The sequence below is a fragment of the Mobula birostris genome, chromosome 21 (genome assembly GCF_030028105.1).
Source record: "Mobula birostris isolate sMobBir1 chromosome 21, sMobBir1.hap1, whole genome shotgun sequence".
NCBI classification, from domain to species: Eukaryota; Metazoa; Chordata; class Chondrichthyes; order Myliobatiformes; family Myliobatidae; genus Mobula; species Mobula birostris.
The window spans coordinates 26118567-26137805 of record NC_092390.1 but is presented as its reverse complement, the minus strand read 5'-3'; the positions used below and the strand labels follow the sequence as shown (position 1 = coordinate 26137805).

General features: G+C 41.8%; 1 protein-coding gene across 2 annotated transcripts in view; it reads left to right on the top strand.

The window, feature by feature from the left end:
- The window catches only part of cabcoco1 (ciliary associated calcium binding coiled-coil 1), a 100551-nt gene that overhangs the window by 68308 nt on the left and 13004 nt on the right, over positions 1-19239 (top strand). The window contains exons 6-7 of one of the 2 annotated variants that reach the window (XM_072239715.1): positions 13764-13883; positions 13980-14111. In XM_072239715.1, coding sequence (XP_072095816.1) covers positions 13764-13883; positions 13980-14111 — 252 coding nt within the window. Of the gene's footprint in view, positions 1-911; positions 1398-13763; positions 13884-13979; positions 14112-19239 lie in introns of those variants that run through there. The other variant, XM_072239716.1, reaches the window with a different exon arrangement.

Below are 19239 nucleotides of genomic sequence, written 5' to 3'. Positions count from 1 at the left end.
ACACACCTAACAAACGTCACCCCACCCAAACCCCTTGCTCTAAGGAGATGCCAATCAATATTTGGGAAATTAAAATCTCCCACCATAACAACCCTGTTATTATTACCCTTTCCAAAATCTGTCTCCTCAGTGTCCCTGTTACTACTGGGTGGTCTATAAAAAACACCCAGTAGAGTTATTGACCCCTTCCTGTTTCTAACTTCCACCCACAGAGACTCAGTAGGCAATCCCTCCATAACGTCCTTCTTTTCTGCAGCTGTGACACGATCTGTGATCACCAGTGCCATGTCCCACCTCTTTTTCCTCCCTCCCTGTCCTTTCTGAAACATCTAAAGCCTGGCACTCCAAGTAACTATTGCTGCCCCTGAGCCATTCAAGTCTCTGTAATGGCCACAACATCATAGCTCCAAGTACTGATCCATGCTCTAAGCTCATCTGCTTTGTTCATGATGCTTCTTGCATTAAATAGACACATCCCAAACCATTGGTCTGAGCGTATCCCTTCTCTGTCACCTGCCTATCCTCCTTTTCGCACTGTGTCCAAGCTTTCTCTATATGTGAGCCAACCGCCCCTTCCTCCGTCACTTCAGTTCGGTTCCCATCCCCCAGCGATTCTAGTTTAAACTCTCCCCAATAGACTTAGCAAACTTCCCTGCCGGGATATTGGTCCCCCTGGGATTCAAGTGCAACCCCTCCTTTTTGTTTAGGTCACATCTGCCCCAAAAGAGGTCCCAATGATCCAGAACTCTGAATCCTTGCCCCCTGCTCCAATCCCTCAGCCACACATTTATCCTCCACCTCACTCTATTCCTATACTCACTGTCGTGTGGCACAAGCAGTAATCCCGAGATTACTACCTTTGAGGTCCTGCTTCTCAACTTCCTTTCTAACTCCCTGTAGTCTTTTTTCAGGACCTCCTCCCATGTCATTGGTACCAATATATACCATGGACTCTGGCTGTTCACCATCCCACTTCAGGATATCATGGACGCAATCAGAAACACCCCGGACCCTGGCATCTGGGAGGCAAACAACCATCCATCTTTCTTTCTTGCGTCCACAGAATCACCTGTCTGACACCCTAACAATAGATTCCCCTGTTACTGCTAATTTTCAACTGTATAAAATTAAAAAAGTAGTATTATATGATTAAGTTATTGTATCAGATTGTCTTAAAAAACAGAGAGAATTGTAAAGAAACCTCTTTCACCTAAAGTATAGTGTAAATATGCAATTTGCTGCTGTTGGATTTGGGTAACACAACTAATGAGGATGCATTTAAAATGAAGCTAGAAAGCCTAAATGGTAAAATAAGATTAAAACGCTATTGTGACAGAGTTAAATGAAGATGGGCAGAGGCATCTAGCGGTCAGCATTGTTAGCATGATACGGTTTTATTTTATGGAATTCTTTTTAGAAACATTTATAATAGTAGGAAAGTTAACCATTTCTCCTAATCCTATTTTTGCAATATATATTCAGACTTATTTCAGTAACAGTGATGCAACTCACAAAATCTGTGTGTTTGGTGGGAAGCTTCCTGTTGTTTTTAAACTTAACTTCTCTTCAAGAAAAATATTTTGAGAAACCAATTTTCTATGTTATTTTGATTGAAATAGATCTTAATTATCGTCTACAGGCATCCACGTTGGTTTAGTTTTCAGATAGCAATTTTCCTTTGATGATAGTGAGGCGCTAGCACATGGTGCGTGAAATCAGCCTTTCTAAAGTTCAAGGAAATAGTCTGATAATTTAAAGAAGGGCATTAAACTCTGGATGAAGTCCAGACTCTTTCCTGTCTTTGTTTCAATCTAAGTTTATGAACGCATAAGCCGTTTACATCCTGGTTTAAATTGATTAACGTAACAGATATTCCATTTGTCCTATCATTCCTTGTAATATTTCCCTGAAAACTTTACTTGCTGTAAATTTTGTGAGTTTCCATGTACATGTGATGAATACATGGATCTGAATCTGATAAAATAGTCCAAATGTTATTTAAAACTTTTGACAAAAGTTCATTTATTAACTCTGAAAGCAATTTGACAATTAAAAATAAATACACTGTTAACTGGATTATTGTCCAATTAAAACTGTGAAATGTTAGTTGTCAGCTGGATATTTAATTTTGAGAACAGAGGATTTGATAGTTGATTTGGTAACCACTGATTATCTAATTGCATTTGACAAATACATAAATGAAGAATGTTGTTTCAATTTTATTGAAAGATTTTAACAAATATTAGACAGAATGAATATCGTACCCAAATTGCATTGGAAACTTCAAAAGATTAAAGAGCAATACATCATATTTATAAAAGATACTGAATTTCATTGAACTGTTCAGTGAAATTGATGATTTTTTAAAATGAAAATACCTACATGACATTTAGCTTTAACCCATCGATTTGTTTCGACATGATTTTCTTTCATTCATCTCCACCTCAGCTTGTAGATCAATACACAGTGAATGTTAAATACACTGAAATACATGGAAATGAAGACAAATCATGCCTGTTACTCATGTGCTTTACTATAACAATACCAAGATTGAAATGAAATATCTACCAAGTGCAGATTGTATTTATTTCAGGATAGCTTTATTAGGGTTCATTTTAGTATATCTGGTTCAGAAATAATTTCATTAGACTCAAATTTGGCATGTGGGATGGGGTAGGTGATGGTGATAAACTGAAGATGACCCGAAGTGGCATATAACCATACCCTATTTCAACAAGCACAGTTCCACAGCAAGGTAATCTCAGATTAGGACATTGTACTGTGATTAGATCAGGTATTTGGGGTTTTGCCATCATTTTGCTATGTGTACTTTAAAAATATCATGACCAAATTAAACTATTTTTCTACTATCTATAGCTATTTAAGAGAAGTAGACAATAAAATAAAATTAACTGACTAAGGAACTCAACATGTGAAATCATCTGCAGTGGAATATTTAAACCATACTCTGCACAGTATCTTGTAAGCATGGAGATATGTATGCTAACATGTAAATCTGGAAGTTGCAGTCAACAGCTCATCATTGAATAACTGACTGCATCTTAGCACTTTACTCTTTCCACTTATGATCAGGACTTCTTGAAGAATATTGAATCAGATGAGAATAATTGTTTTTTTCATTTTGGCTTAAGTGGAACAGAATGAAAGTCTCAGGTGAGTGTTTATCATGTAAAGTCTTTTACTGTAAAAAGTGCACTTCATAACCTTTATTTTTATTAAAATCTCAATTATTAATATTTAAATGCTTTAAAATAATATTTCTAGTTAATATTTCCTTTTTCTCAAATTATTGGTTATTTTAAAATATAATAACAAAAGTGCTGGAAAGCTGAGTCAGTTGGGCAGCAGCTCCAGAGAAAATACTCCCATCAGAACTGGGAAAGGTTACAAATGAATTAAGCTTTTATGTTGCAGAGAAGGATGGAAGGAGGTAGAGACAGAACAAAATGTTAGGTCTGTAGTTGGATGGAGAACAGGGAGAACTGGCAATGGAATCATAGAGTTGTAGAGCATGGAGATACGCTGTTCAGCCCAACTGGTCTATGTCAACCAAGATTCCCATCTCAGCTAATTCCATTTGCCCATCCTATTGATGTACCTGTCCAAGTATATTAGTATACAACGTTGTTAATATACATGCTTCTACCATTTTCCCTAGCAGCTCATTTCATATACTGACAACTGTCCGGATGATAAAGTAACCCTCCCATGTTTGTATTAAATTTCTTTTCTCTCACCTTAAACTTCTGCCTTCTAGTTCTTGATTTCCCAGTCTTAGGAAAAAGACTGTGACCATTCACCCTACCTATATCCTATATAATTTTATATAGTCTTATAAGATAACCCCTCATTTGCCCATTCTCCAATGGAAAAAAAAGTCCCAACCTATACAAACTCTCTCTGTAACCCAGTCCCTTGAGTCTGAACGACATCTTTCTAAGTCCCCTGTGCACTCCTTCAGCTTATTGGCATTGTCCTATAAAGGGTGACTGAAACTGAACACAATATTCCAAATGTGACCATACCGACGTTTTGTACAATTGCAACATAATACCCCAACTTCTATACTCAGTGTCCTGGCTGATTAAGGGCAGTGTGCCAAAAGTCTTCTTCACCACTCTATCTGCATGTGATACAACTTTCAAGGAACTAGGTACCTATACTCCTGGGTCCCTCAGTTCTATAACACACCACAGGATCTTTCTGTTCACTGTGAAAGTCCTGCCATCCATTTGACTTTCCAAAGTGCAACATCTTGCACTTATTCAAATTAAATTCCATTTTCCATTCCTTGGACCACTTAACCAGCTGAAATCTCTAAATCCTTATAACCATCCTCACTGACAACAACACCACCTGTTTTAGTGTCATCTGCAAACCTATTAACTATGTCTTGCACACATAATTAAACTTATTAACTATATCACATCCAAATCATTGATATAGATATTACAAATAGCAATGAGCCTAACTTCAAGCCTTGGGGAATACCATTTGCCATGGCCTCCAATCCATAAAATAACCTTCTACCATCATCATCTGCTTTCTGCCATTTCTGTATACAATTAGCAAGCTCTCCATGCGATCTAACATTCCATAACAATCTACCATATGAAACCTTAACGAAGGCTTGCTGATGTTCGAGTAGACCAAGTCTAACCCCTGCCCTCATCAAAGCATTTGAAAAAGAGCAGTAAAGCTTTGTGTACTGTAGGACAAAGAAATCAACTAAATGCTGAAAATGTGAGACAAGGGTCAGAACTGCTTGTGCTTTTTTAATTTATATAGTTTAAGTATACGTTAAAAAACTTAAAAGGTTATGTGCAGTTTTAACACTAAAAGACTCTATGTGAAAAGCACTTGCACTTGAGATTCTCATTCTGTTTCACTTAAAACAATAAGAAGAAAACAATTCCTTTTAAGCAATTTGGTGCAGGATTCTTCAAGAAGACCTGATCAGGTCTGGGCATGTTCCAGTTCTCACTCCTATGTTGAACTTAATGAGGAGTCAAACATCAAGGTGCAATCAGCTGTCCAATGGTGAACCACTATTTCGATGTAAAATTAATACCATATTCATAAGGCATTAATTTTACATGGAGATATACAGAGTATGGTTTAAATATTCCTCTGCAAATGATTTTATAAATGGAAACACATATAAATTTCGAAGTACTTAGAATTGCCAATGAGTTAAATTGATTTTAAATCACAAAGCTCTCAATAAACATGTACGATCCAACTGACAGTTAAGCTTTCCTCCCCCAGTTATAATTTAAGATTATTTTAAAATTATAAACCATATATTAAACAATGATGCTGGACACCTGTTTGCTGCCCCATTCACTAATCATCCAGGAATACTGTACATTGGGAAATTGGAGGAAACTGAATTATCAAAGTACATACCATAATAGCATATGGGACTTCTGTTCCATTCCATTCCCCAGAAAGGAGGCAAAACTGAGGTCCCTGATGAAAATACAATGGATTCCAGTTAATTGGACCACCGTTTAATTGGGGCAGCCACTTATTTGAGACAGATCTTAAAGTTAACAAAAACTAATCTAGAAAATAGCTGGGATTCTCTTTGTTTATTTTGGACACTATACCACTTAAATGGGGCAGGAGACTGTTGCCGTACAGTTTCTAACTAGCATCAGCTGCTGGACACTACACCATGCTTAGAGAAAAAAAGTTTTAAAATATTTAGATTTAGATTATGAGGACACTCAGTCCTCATTTATTGTCATTTAGAAATGCATGCATTAAAATATGATACAATGTTCCTCCAGTATGATATCACAGAAACACAAGACAGACCAAGACTAAAACTGACAAAAACCACATAATTATAACATACAGTTACAACAGTGCAAAGCAATACTGTAATTTGATAAGAGCAGACCATGGGCACGGTAAAAAAAGTCTCAAAGTCCCAATAGCCCCAACATCTCACGCAGACGGTAGAAGGGAGAAACTCTCCCTGCCATGAGCTTCCAGCGCCGCAAGCTTGCCGATGCAGCATCCTGGAAACACCCGACCACAGTCTGACTCTTGAGTCCATCCGAAAACTTCATGCCTCCAACCAGCCCTCCAACACCGAGCACCATCTCTGCCGAGCGCTTCGACCCTGGCCCCGGCCGCCAAGCAACAGGCAAAGCCAAGGATTCGGGGCCTTCCTCTCTGGAGATTTTGGATCACACAGTGGCGGTGGCAGCGAACAGGCATTTCAGAAGATTCACCAGATGTTCCTCTGTGCTTCTCACGTCTGCCTCCATCAAATCAGAATTGTGCACTGCCTCCTACTTGACAGATAACAGATATTCATCACCAGAGAGGCCATGCACGCTGTGTCGCGTCACCATCTTCTCCTCCCGCCATTTTTAGTTGAGAGTGCATATAGTCAGTTGAGTGTGTTTGTGTTCAAAAAGTAGTGATTATTGTCACTGATAGTTGATGAGAAATAAGCAGCAAGATAATTCATAACTGTTTTACTCAAGAAGACACGTGGCATGCTTGCCTTTATCAGTCAAGGAACTGAGTTCAAGAGTCAGGAAGTTATGTTCCAGCTTTATAAAACTCGAATTAGTTCGCACCTTGGAGTATTGAATTCAGTTCTGGTCATCCATTATAGGAAGGGTGTGGAGTTTAATTTGGATAAGTGCAAGTAGTTGCTTTGGGAAGACAAATGAGGGTAGGACTTTCACTGTGAATAGGTGCGAGGCTGAGGGGCTAAGTGTACCTGGCCCACAGCACAAAACAGAAATATGTTCCACTCTGTACCCAGTACGTAGGTCAGGTGCACTTGATCTTTGTGCTGCAGTGGACTAGCACATGTAGCAGGAGTAAACTGACCTACACTCAGCGTCTAGCAAGTGGCTCTCTTTCAACCATCGACTGAATAGCAGCAGCATTGCTGAGCCCATTAGTATAATAAAGTATGCCTAGATATTTGTAATGATACCAAATCCCTGGTGATCCAGTGACACCAGTACCACACCACTTGGGTAAAAATTCCATCTCGTAGACTACCATATTCACTTATGGAATGAAGAAGAAAACAATCAATATCTGAAAGTAATTTTGAAGTAATCAGTAGGGAAATGTACAATGTAAGAATAAACTGTTAGATATGTACATACATCTAAATTTATAAACGTAACTAACAGAGCCACACATTTTGGGTTCAAATTCTGTTTTAAAGATCTGAACACATATTTTGTTAAATTATCTTTTCAAGTCCTGTTTCAAGATCCCATGGTGTATAGAGTGAGCACAACACTGTTAGAAATGCAGCCTTGCTATGACAGACAACCCACCTGCTCTGTCAGACAAAAATAAAAGAGCTCACAAAAGAATAAAGGTGTTCTCTTGGTGTCCTGGCTAATATATCCAACATCACTGAATCAGACTATCTATTTATTATCACATTGTTGGATGTGGGCATTTACTGTAAGCAAGTTTGTTGCTACGTTTGCTAACAGTGTCACGCTTTCATAGTAATTTATCAGGAACGGTGGTTTTGGTTCTCGTCAACCAGCATAAATGCATCTCTCTTTCTGCAGAAGGGAAAAGAGGGTTAAATGTTAATGGTACTAAAGGGAGGGCAAAAGAGGGTTACAGAGGTATGTATTGAAAAAGGAAGGAAGTTGGGGTAGAATGAAAGGCTTGTGCAATTCTGATTAAGTGGAACAGTCAGACCAGAGTGCCTACTGAAGAGCAAGCTGCAAAATGCAGGGTTTGGAATAATTTCAACAATGGAGAACCACAGTATGTAAGGATGAGGGCTATTTGAACAACAATGGGTTTACATGAACAAACCACTATCAAATATCAGATTACCTGTATTTAGGATTATTCATGACTTCGGGTCAAGATAGCGCTTGCACATAATGATCCTTCAGTCGACATCTTCTGGATAGATCATGTCTTTCATGTCTTTTCCATTTGTGTTTTTTTGTCTTGAATGTGGTTCTGGAACTGTTGGAGCCTGTGATTTGCAGTTTGGAGATTGTTTGGGTGTTTCAGCACTCTGCAATCTCCAAGAAGATTCCGGGAGGCAGAGGCAGCGTGTGGGAATCTCGTGGTAAGAATGCTGCAGGGCCGTGCGCAAGCTGATATTCGGCTCCATTTTACTGATTAGCTGCCATTGTTCGCCAATTAAAGTGATGTGGGAGATTGAAACATTGAGGTGAATGCGGAGGGTGAGTGCTGGCTGCCTGCCTTTTGATTGCTGATAAGATCGCTCTGCTGCCAGAGAGAGCGAGACTACCTTTTGATTGCTGGTGAGACCGCTCTGCTGCCAGAAAGAGAGAGACTGCCTTTTGATTGCTGGTGATATCGCTCTGCTGCCAGAGAGAGGGAGACTGCCTTTTGATCACTGGGGGATCGCTTTGCTGCCAGAGAGAGGGAGACTGCCTTTTGATCACTGGGGGATCACTCTGCTACTGGAGAGAGGGAGACTGCATTTTGATCACTGGGGGATCACTCTGCTGCCAGAGAGAGGGAGACTGCCTTTTGATCACTGGTGAGATCGCTCTGCTGCCAGAGAGAGGGAGACTGCCTTTTGATCACTGGGGGATCACTCTGCTGCCAGAGAGAGGGAGACTGCCTTTTGATCACTGGTGAGATCGCTCTTCTACTGGAGAGGGGAGACTGCATTTTCATCACTGGGGGATCACTCTGCTAAAGGAGAGGAGAGACTGCCTCTTGATAGCTGATGAGATCGCTGTGCTACTGGAGAAGGATGACTGCCTTTTGATTGCTGATGAGATTGCTGTGCTGCTGGAGAGAGGGAGACTGCATTTTTATCACTGGGGGATCACTCTGCTGCCAGAGAGAGGGAGACTGCCTTTTGATCACTGGTGAGATCGCTCTGCTGCCAGAGAGAGGGAGACTGCCTTTTGATCACTGGTGAGATCGCTCTGCTACTGGAGAGGGGAGACTGCATTTTGATCACTGGGGGATCACTCTGCTGCCAGAGAGTGGGAGACTACATTTTGATCACTGGGGGATCACTCTGCTGCCAGAGAGAGGGAGACTGCATTTTGATCACTGGGGGATCACTCTGCTGCCAGAGAGAGGGAGACTGCCTTTTGATCACTGGTGAGATCGCTCTGCTACTGGAGAGGGGAGACTGCATTTTGATCACTGGGGGATCACTCTGCTGCCAGAGAGTGGGAGACTACATTTTGATCACTGGGGGATCACTCTGCTGCCAGAGAGAGGGAGACTGCATTTTGATCACTGGGGGATCACTCTGCTGCCAGAGAGAGGGAGACTGCCTTTTGATCACTGGTGAGATCGCTCTGCTACTGGAGAGGGGAGACTGCATTTTGATCACTGGGGGATCGCTCTGTTACTGGAGAGGAGAGACTGTCTTTTGATCACTGATGAGATCGCTCTGCTGCTGGAGAGAGGGAGACTGCCTTTGGATCACTGGGGGATCACTCTGCTACTGGAGAGGGGAGACTGCCTTTTGATCACTGGGGGATCACTCTGCTACTGGAGAAGGATGACTGCCTTTTGATCACTGGTGAGATCGCTCTGCTACCAGAGAGAGGGACACTGCCTTTTGATCACTGGGGGATCACTCTGCTACTGGAGAGGGGAGACTGCCTTTTGATCACTGGGGGATCACTCTGCTACTGGAGAGGGGAGACTGCCTTTTGATCACTGGGGGATCACTCTGCTACCGGAGAGGAGAGACTGCCTCTTGATAGCTGATGAGATCGCTGTGCTACTGGAGAAGGATGACTGCCTTTTGATTGCTGATGAGATTGCTCTGCTGCTGGAGAGAGGGAGATTGCATTTTGATCACTGGGGGATCACTCTGCTGCCAGAGAGAGGGAGACTGCCTTTTGATCACTGGTGAGATCGCTCTGCTACTGGAGAGGGGAGACTGCATTTTGATCACTGGGGGATCACTCTGCTAAAGGAGAGGAGAGACTGCCTTTTGATCACTGGTGAGATTATTCTGCTATTGGAGAGGAGAGACTGCCTTTTGATCACTGGGGGATCACTCTGCTGCCAGAGAGAGGGAGACTGCATTTTGATCACTGGGGGATCACTCTGCTGCCAGAGAGAGGGAGACTGCCTTTTGATCACTGGTGAGATCGCTCTGCTGCCAGAGAGAGGGAGACTGTATTTTGATCACTGGGGGATCACACTGCTGCCAGAGAGAGGGCGGCTGCCTTTTGATCACTGGGGGATCACTCTGCTGCCAGAGAGAGGGAGACTGCCTCTTGATAGCTGATGAGATCGCTGTGCTACTGGAGAAGGATGACTGCCTTTTGATTGCTGATGAGATTGCTCTGCTGCTGGAGAGGGGAGACTGTCTTTTGATCGTTGGTGAGATCGCTCTGCTGCCAGAGAGAGGGAGGCTATCTTTTGATCGTTGGTGATGTCGCTCTGCTGCCAGAGAGAGGGAGACTGCCTTTTGATCACTGGGGGATCACTCTGCTACTGGAGAAGGATGACTGCCTTTTGATCACCGGTGAGATCGCTCTGCTACCAGAGAGAGGGACACTGCCTTTTGATCACTGGGGGATCACTCTGCTACTGGAGAGGAGAGACTGCCTTTTGATCACTGGGGGATCACTCTGCTACTGGAGAGGAGAGACTGCTTTTTGATCGCTGGTGAGATTGCTCTGCTGCCAGAGAGAGGGAAACTGCATTTTGATGACCGGGGGATTACTCTGCTAAAGGAGAGGGGAGACTGCCTTTTGATGACTGGGGGATCGCTCTGCTACTGGAGAGGGGAGACTGTCTTTTGATTACGGGCAAGATTGCTCTGCTACTGGAGAGGGATGACTGCCTTTTGACTGCTGATGAGATCATTTGCTGCTGGAGAGAGGAAGGCTGCATTTTGATCACTGGGGGATCACTCTGCTACTGGAGAAAGGGATGACTGCCTTTTGATCGCTGGTGAGATTGCTCTGCTGCCAGAGAGGGAAGGCCTGCCGCTGTGCATGGAGAATGTTACCCAGGTTTTCTGCATTTTTGATATGGACTGGGACTGTAGACATTTTTTCTCAGTCTTATGTTTTTTATATTCTGTGTTTTTTGCCCGATCTTTTTCATTTTTTTGTGTGTGGGGAAGGGGGATTTGGGGGGGTCAGTGTGCCTGTTCTGTTTTTGTGTGTAGGCAGGAGGGGTTTGGGGGTTGATGATTGTCCTGCCATACTTTACTTTCTTGGTTTCATGGCTATCTGGAGAAGAAGAATTTCAGAGTTGTATACTTTGATAATAAATGAACCTTAGTTCTTTGAAAGCTGTAGATAAACATTGGTGGTAAGTATTAAAATAACTTGCATCTAAGAGTCAGAGAAACACAGCACAGAGACAGGCCCTTTGGACTAGCAGTCCATGTCAGCCATCAGCTATCCATTTACATTAATTGTACAGTAATACCATTTTATTATTTTACTCATATTTCCTTTAACACCTCCACCCCGCCCCCCCCCCGAAGATTCAACCATTCTCTGACGCACTAGGCACAATTTACAGTGTCTGATTAACCTACCAGCCTGCATATCTTTGGGATGAGAGAGGAAACCAGAGCTCCCGGTTAAAACAGGGAGAACATACAAGCTTCTGCACACAGCAGTTGAGGTCAGGATTGAACCCAGGTCTCTGGTGCTGCGACATAGTGGCTCTACTTGCTGCACCACTGTGCTGCCTAGTTTTCTCACCCAGCATATATCTGGACAGATTTTAAACTGTCTCTTCTGTATTCCTTCTCATTAAATTATAAGGGCTAGCATTCTGGAAGATGTTTTCAGAGAAAAGAATTGAAGAGGTGTGAATGCAGTGGAAAAATTAGGACCTGAAAATGGAGTCCAAAGGACAGCAATGGAGTAGAGAGGGTTGAAAATTTCGAATATATGCATGCAGGAAAAAGCTGTGGCTCTATAGAGGAGTCTGGGCATATAGTAGCCAGGAGTTGGAACATGAATGGAACTCATTGTATTTGAACAATCTGGTAGATAATCCTATAGAAAATATCTTGGATGCGGAAACGTAGGAAAAGCAGAGTCTCCATAAGAGAAGCAAGCCTTTGTAGGCACAAGTTATTTTAAACATTTTATGATTCATTCAAGTAAGGAAGTGATGTGTTTAGTAGAAACACTCAGTATATCAGGTAGCATCTATTGAAAAAGGAACAGAATTCATGTTTCAGGTCCAAGACCCTTCATCAGAACTGAGAAAGAGAAGTCTCCCCTAGAAAAGAGTTCTAGAAAAAGTCTCTAATCTGAAATCCCCTTCTCGCAATTCCTCCGTCTCCGCCGCATCTGCTCTCAGGATGAGGCTTTTCATTCTAGGACAAGGGAGATGTCTTCATTTTTTAAAGAAAGGGGCTTCCCTTCCTCCACTATCAACTCTGCTCTTAAACGCATCTCCCCCATTTCACGTACATCTGCTCTCACTCCATCCTCCCGCCACCCCACTAGGAATAGGGTTCCCCTGGTCCTCACCTACCACCCCACCAGCCTCCGGGTCCAACATATTATTCTCCGTAACTTCCGCCACCTCCAACGGGATCCCACCACTAAGCACATCTTTCCCTCCCCCCACTCTCTGCATTCCGCAGGGATCGCTCCCTACACAACTCCCTTGTCCATTCGTCCCCCCCATCCCTCCCCACTGATCTCCCTCCTGGCACTTATCCGTGTAAGCGGAACAAGTGCTACACATGCCCTTACACTTCCTCCCTTACCACCATTCAGGGCCCCAAACAGTCCTTCCAGGTGAGGCAACACTTCACCTGTGAGTCAACTGGGGTGATATACTGCGTCCAGTGCTCCCGATATGGCCTTTTATATATTGGCGAGACCCAACGCAGACTGGGAGACCGCTTTGCTGAACATCTACGCTCTGTCCGCCAGAGAAAGCAGGATCTCCCAGTGGCCACACATTTTAATTCCACATCCCATTCCCATTCTGACATGTCTATCCACGGCCTCCTCTACTGTAAAGATGAAGCCACACTCAGGTTGGAGGAACAACACCTTATATTCCGTCTGGGTAGCCTCCAACCTGATGGCATGAACATCGACTTCTTTAACTTCCGCTAGGCCCAACCTCCCCCTCGTACCCCATCTGTTACTTATTTTTATGCACACATTCTTTCTCTCACTCTCCTTTTTCTCCCTCTGTCCCTCTGAATATACCTCTTGCCCATCCTCTGGGTCCCCCCCCTCCTTGTTTTTCTTCCCGGACCTCCTGTCCCATGATCCTCTCGTATCCCTTTTGCCAATCGCCTGTCCAGCTCTTGGCTCCATCCCTCCCCCTCCTGTCTTCTCCTATCATTTTGGATCTCCCCCTCCCCCTCCAACTTTCAAATCCCTTACTCACTCTTCCTTCAGTTAGTCCTGACGAAGGGTCTCGGCCTGAAACGTCGACTGCACCTCTTCCTAGAGATGCTGCCTGGCCTGCTGCGTTCACCAGCAACTTTGATGTGTGTTGCTTGAATTTCCAGCATCTACAGAATTCCTGTTGTTTGCATTCTAATCTGAAATGTTAAGTTTGTTTCTGCTTCCAGAGATGTTGCCTGACCTGCTGAGTGCTTCCAGCTTTGAGATTTAGAGCTTATGCAAGTTTCTTTTCTTTTCATTTTCATATTCCGATAAGTTTAGTTACTTGTTTTGTTTGATGAACTTTATCTTTTCTATGTTTATGATAACACAGGGAACTAGACATAGTGTCTGAATTCAGAATATATTTCTCCTTGTTTTAAGCTTGAGGTTGAAGTAATCAAGTCAGCAGATCCATTCCCTCCACCATTGGAAGAGAGTTTAACTTGGGATATCTACTCATCCTTCGTCCTACTGCAGTCAACAGAGGAACCAGAGGCTGAGGTATTATCTAGTTTTCTAAGCTCATGGTTAATCAAGAATATGTGCACATATTCTCATGTTTAGATAAATTATCCACTGGCTGACATCTTTTTCTAGGTTGAGGCAGAGACTGAAGAGAATATGGAAGTTAAAGCCCTCACAACCGAAGGTCCTTTGGCATGTTATAGCATAGATGATGTCAAATCAGTGCTGAGTCAAGTAACAGGCGAAGTGCTTGCCAATATTCAGGTTTGCAGTTTTTCGATTTTAAAAATTAAAAGTAGATTCATTGGTAACTTGTATTTGTACAGTGCATGCATAGTGAGGGGAAACATAGAAATAAAATCCAATGAGGTGAATTATAGAGTAAGCATGGAACACTGGAGCTCTACAAGTCCATCTTCATTCAGTATTCCCTTCATCGAGCTTTAATAACAACTTCTAGTCGTTGGTTCCTCACAGATTGTAATTCTTTCTAAATCCTTATTTTTTTTTAAATCTTACTATTTAAACCTTTGACTAACTTCTGTTTACCTTTATGAGCAAACTTGTTGCAGTATTACAACCATAGAACAGAGAACGTTGAACCTAGAACAGTCCAGTACATGATGTGGCCCTTCGACCCATGATGAACATGATGCCAAATTAAACTAAAATCTTTCTTCCTGCATATGATCCATATGCCTCCATATTCATGTGTTCATTTCAGAGTCTCTTAAACACCATCATCATATTGGCTTCCACTATTAGCCCTAGCAGCCTGTTCCAGGCACCCACCACTATGTGTAAAAACCCCTGCCCTGCACAGTTCTCTTAAATTTTTTCCCTCACACACTATATATATGTCCCCTAGTATTGGGAAAAAGAGATTCTGACTGTATACCCAACATACAGCTCTCATAATGTTATAAACATCTATCAGGTCCAACACCACTTCATAGCTCATGCCTTCTAAATCTGGTAAACTTCTTCTGTATTCTATCCAAATCTTCTGCATCCTCCCTTTACACAAAATAAATTCTAGTGTTATCTGCTCCTCCTGCTGATAAAGTAAATGCTTGTCTTTATAACATTACTTATTTTTTAGTTATTTTCCTTTTTGTTTCCTAAAATTAATGTTTCTTCCATTTCAACAGTAACTTGAACTTAAAAAGCACCTTAACAAAATCAACTGTCCTTCTGAACATAATAATCTCAATGAAGTGCAGCAGGACAGTTTATTTTGTGAAGGTGCTTTATAAGTGCAAAAGCACAAATATTCTGCATAAAATTAGTCAGTTGATTTGGAAGTGATATAATAGCTACTCGCAGATATATACCTTGTGCCTGAGCAGAACTAAAACAAATTATTTCTTATGAAATATTTCTAATGAAATATTCAGGAAATAGGATTTTAAGGAAGAGGAGTGGCAACTGTAATTAAGTGTTAGATACAAGTTTAGAATCATATGTCGTGAAATTTGTTTTGCGATAGCAGTACAGTGCAATATATAAAATACACTATAAATTACAATAAGAAATGTATATAAAAACCCCTCAAAGGGCAAACTTGGTCCTTTAGCCGACTCTGCTAACAGCTACAGGACTCAGCAGTGAGAAGGCCATTTTTCAAAAACAATACACGTTTAGAGTTGATATGATTTGGGGTTCAGCCAAACAGGAACGTTGTGATGATCTGATTAAAGAAACCTTGATTTGAGCTAATGCTGTGTAAATACTGTGCATACACAATTGTCGGTTGGCACGAAATAACAGATCGTACACTACATAAAATTTTAAAGAAAGTATATTTACAAATTTCAGCATTATGGAACAGTTAGTAGGAAAAAGAAAAGAAAAAAGATAAATAAAAGGGCCCATTACAGTTAACCTAGTCCAAATGTGCACATAAAGTTGGAGCTCATTTTTAAGGTGTCCTTTTTACTCATGTGCTGGACCCAAGGTCTGTGTGAAAACACACACCACGTTCCGAACTTCAATCAAAATCCATCTTGAACCACTTGGAGGCGTTTATCCGCACAAAACACTTCATGCAAAAGGGACGCTCTCAACCATCTTCTCTTCTGTCCTCTCTGCAGCTCCCACCAAAAGAAAACCCCGAACCACACTGTCCATCACAAATCTCTCTCTGCCCTTCTCTCTCAAACTTTCTCCTGATTCTGCCATCTTGATTCCTAAGTTGAACATCATAGCCTCTTATATTTTAGCTGAAACCAAAACATCCTAAAAGCAGAACACACTGCTTGTACAGAACTACTAAAATGAAATACCTACGACATAGCAGTAAAAATCTTAACCAGGACATTACATATAAATAGTAGTAAAAAAAGTATAAATAATGAGGTAGTAATATAAAAATAATAGTGAGAAGAGCCCATGTCCTCGGTGGTGGCACCCAGCAATTTGAAATTCATCGCCCTTTCCACTGCTGACCCCATGATGAGGACTAGTGTTTGTTCCTTCAACTTTCCCATTGAGTGCAGGATTGTTGTTGGAACAACACTCAACCAGCCTATCTCAACCCTGTACACCTCCTCATCACCATCTGAGATTCAGCTGACACAGCTGTGTCTTCAGCAAGTTTATGGATGGTATTTGTGCTGTGCCTCACCACATAATCCTGGCTGTAGAGAGAGCAGAGCAGCGGGCTTAGCAGGCATCCTTGAGGTGCACTTGTGTTGATTGTCAGCAAGGGGATGGTTATTTCCAATCTTCACTGACAATGGTCTTTCAATGAGGAAGTCAAGGATCCAGTTGCAGAGGGTTCCAGGCTTTGAAGCTTATTGATTAGTATTGAGGGGATAAGAGTGTTGAATGCTAAGCTGTAATCAATAACTAGCAGCCTTATGTAGGTATTGCTATAGTCCAGGTGGTCCAAGGCTAAATGAAGAGCCAGTGAGATTTACTATGCATTTACTATAGAGCTGTTGTGGTACTTGCTTAGGCACATGGCCATGGCCAACCATCAAAGCACTTCATCACAGTAGATTTGAGCACGATTGGGCGATAATTGTTATAGGCAGCTCACACTGCTCTTCCTGCGCACCAGTATGATTGATGCCCTTTTGAAGCGGATGGGAACCTCTGAATGCAGTCGTGAGAGATTGAAGATTTCCTTGAACATTCCAACCAGCTGGTCGGCACAGGTTCAGGATCTCATTATGATAAATATGAATTGAATTCAGGATAAATGGTCTTTTGTGCTTTGGTGATTATCCCCTTGTAAAATCTTGTGTTCATTAAAGTTTTTCAGAGGAAATAATCCCATCTTTACCTAGTCTGGCCTGTAGATGGCTCTAGTCTATACCACATAGTTAAATTGTGCTTTCAGTAGGCAGTCCTTGCTGGCAATAATTATTGCTTACAGTCCAAGATCAAGTTAAAAACTACAGCACCAAAGCTGTGTCCAGTTTCACAAACAACAAAGTGATTTTATTCTTCATTACATCAAATGATGGAAGAACATAGTTAGGATACCAGGAGATGCCCAGTTTTCTTTAAATAGTGCATAGAGAATGAAAAAGTAGTCAATACAATACAGAAGTTTTATATGGACTCTACATGGACTGAGAAATGTGAGCACAGTTAGAAAAAAACTGCAGTTCCAAATTTGAGAAAAGTTAAAATAAATAGGACTAATAACGAAAATAAAGGGCAAACCAACAAAAAAAACTAGAAAGGCCAAAAGGACATAGAAGAGAAAACTGGTGTGTCAAATAAGGGGAATGAGTGAAGGAATTTATAAATAAGAAGCGATTCTTAATGAGGACATCAAAATGTTAGAGCTCCAGAATAGCTTTGGTATTCACTGAATGAGTGTGATAGTGGGTATGAAGAATACAAGTGAAACTGGAACAGTTACACAGGGCAATTATACAAAACTGTCAGTGGGACTCAGCCTGGAAAGAGAGCCAGATTCTGTTGGCATGCACCTCTGCACTCTGAAGAAAAATCTAGCAGGGAATAGCAAGGCTAATTTTTAAAACACCCTCGAATGTAGAACTTGTGCCAGAGGAACTGCCAACTTCAATAAGATGAGGTAAAAATTAGTGTCCAGTAGAACTACATAGTTTAGTTAAGGACAATCAGTGATGATTTGTTAAAAGCATATAATTTCCAAAAGCACCTTACAGTGCTCTCAGGAAGCAATGTATTGATATTAGGGATGTACTAACACAGAACATAGAACAGTCCTCTCTCTTCATCCAAAGTACCTTGCTCTCCTTGTCCTTCCTTTTTATTGGAACATCCTGTCCTGTACTCTGTACAGTTGGTCTTTAAAGACCCTCCATATGTCAGGTGTAGATTTGCCATAAAACAACTGTTCCCAATTAACTTTTAATTCCACATCCCATTCCCATTCTGATATGTCTGTCCATGGCCTCCTCTACTGTCAAGATGAAGCCACACTCAGGTTGGAGGAACAACACCTTATATTCCATCTGGGTAGCCTCCAACCTGATGGCATAAACATTGACTTCTCTAACTTCCGTTAATGCCCCTCCTCTCCTTCTTACCCCATCCCTTATTTATTTATTCCTCCTTTTTTTTCTCTCTCTCTTTTTTCTCTCTCTGTCCCTCTCACAATAACTCCTTGCCTGCTCTCCATCTTCCTCTGGTACTCCCCTCCCTCTTTCTTTCTCCCTAGGCCTCCCGTCCCATGACCCCCTTCTCCAGCCTTGTATCCCTTTTGCCAATCAACTTCCCAGCTCTTAGCTTCATCCCTCCCCCTCCAGTCTTCTCCTATCATTTTGGATCTCCCCCTTCCCCTCCCCCTCCCACTTTAAAATCTTTTACTATCTCTTCCTTCAGTTAGTCCTGACAAAGGGTCTCGGCCCGAAACATCGACTGTACTTATTCCTATAGATGCTGCCTGACCTGCTGCGTTCCACCAGCGCTTTCTATGTGTTGTCCCAATTAACTTTCCTAGTTCCTGCTTAATTCTCTCGTAATTTGCCGTAGTCCAATTTAATACTCTTCCACCAAGCACCTTATTTCTATAGCTTCCTTATTCCCCAACTGCTGTCCACTGAAAGGTCAGTCACTTGGCCAAGCTCATTATTCAATACCAGGTCCAGTATGGCCCCTCCTCTTGTTGGACTAGCTAAGTATTGATTTAGGAAACCCTCCTAGATGCATTTAACAAATTATGCTCCATCCAAAATTTGCACTAAGGAGGTCCCAGTCTCTATCAGGGAAGCAGAAGTCACCCACTGCAATAACCTTGGTGTTTTAACACCTTTCCCTAACCTGCCTGCATACCTGTTCCTCAGTAACCCAATGTTTATTGAAGGGTCTGTAGTGTAATCCCATTAAAGTGATTGCACCTTGTTTATTTTTGAGTTCTACCCATATAGACAGTTAAGAGCCCTCTGTT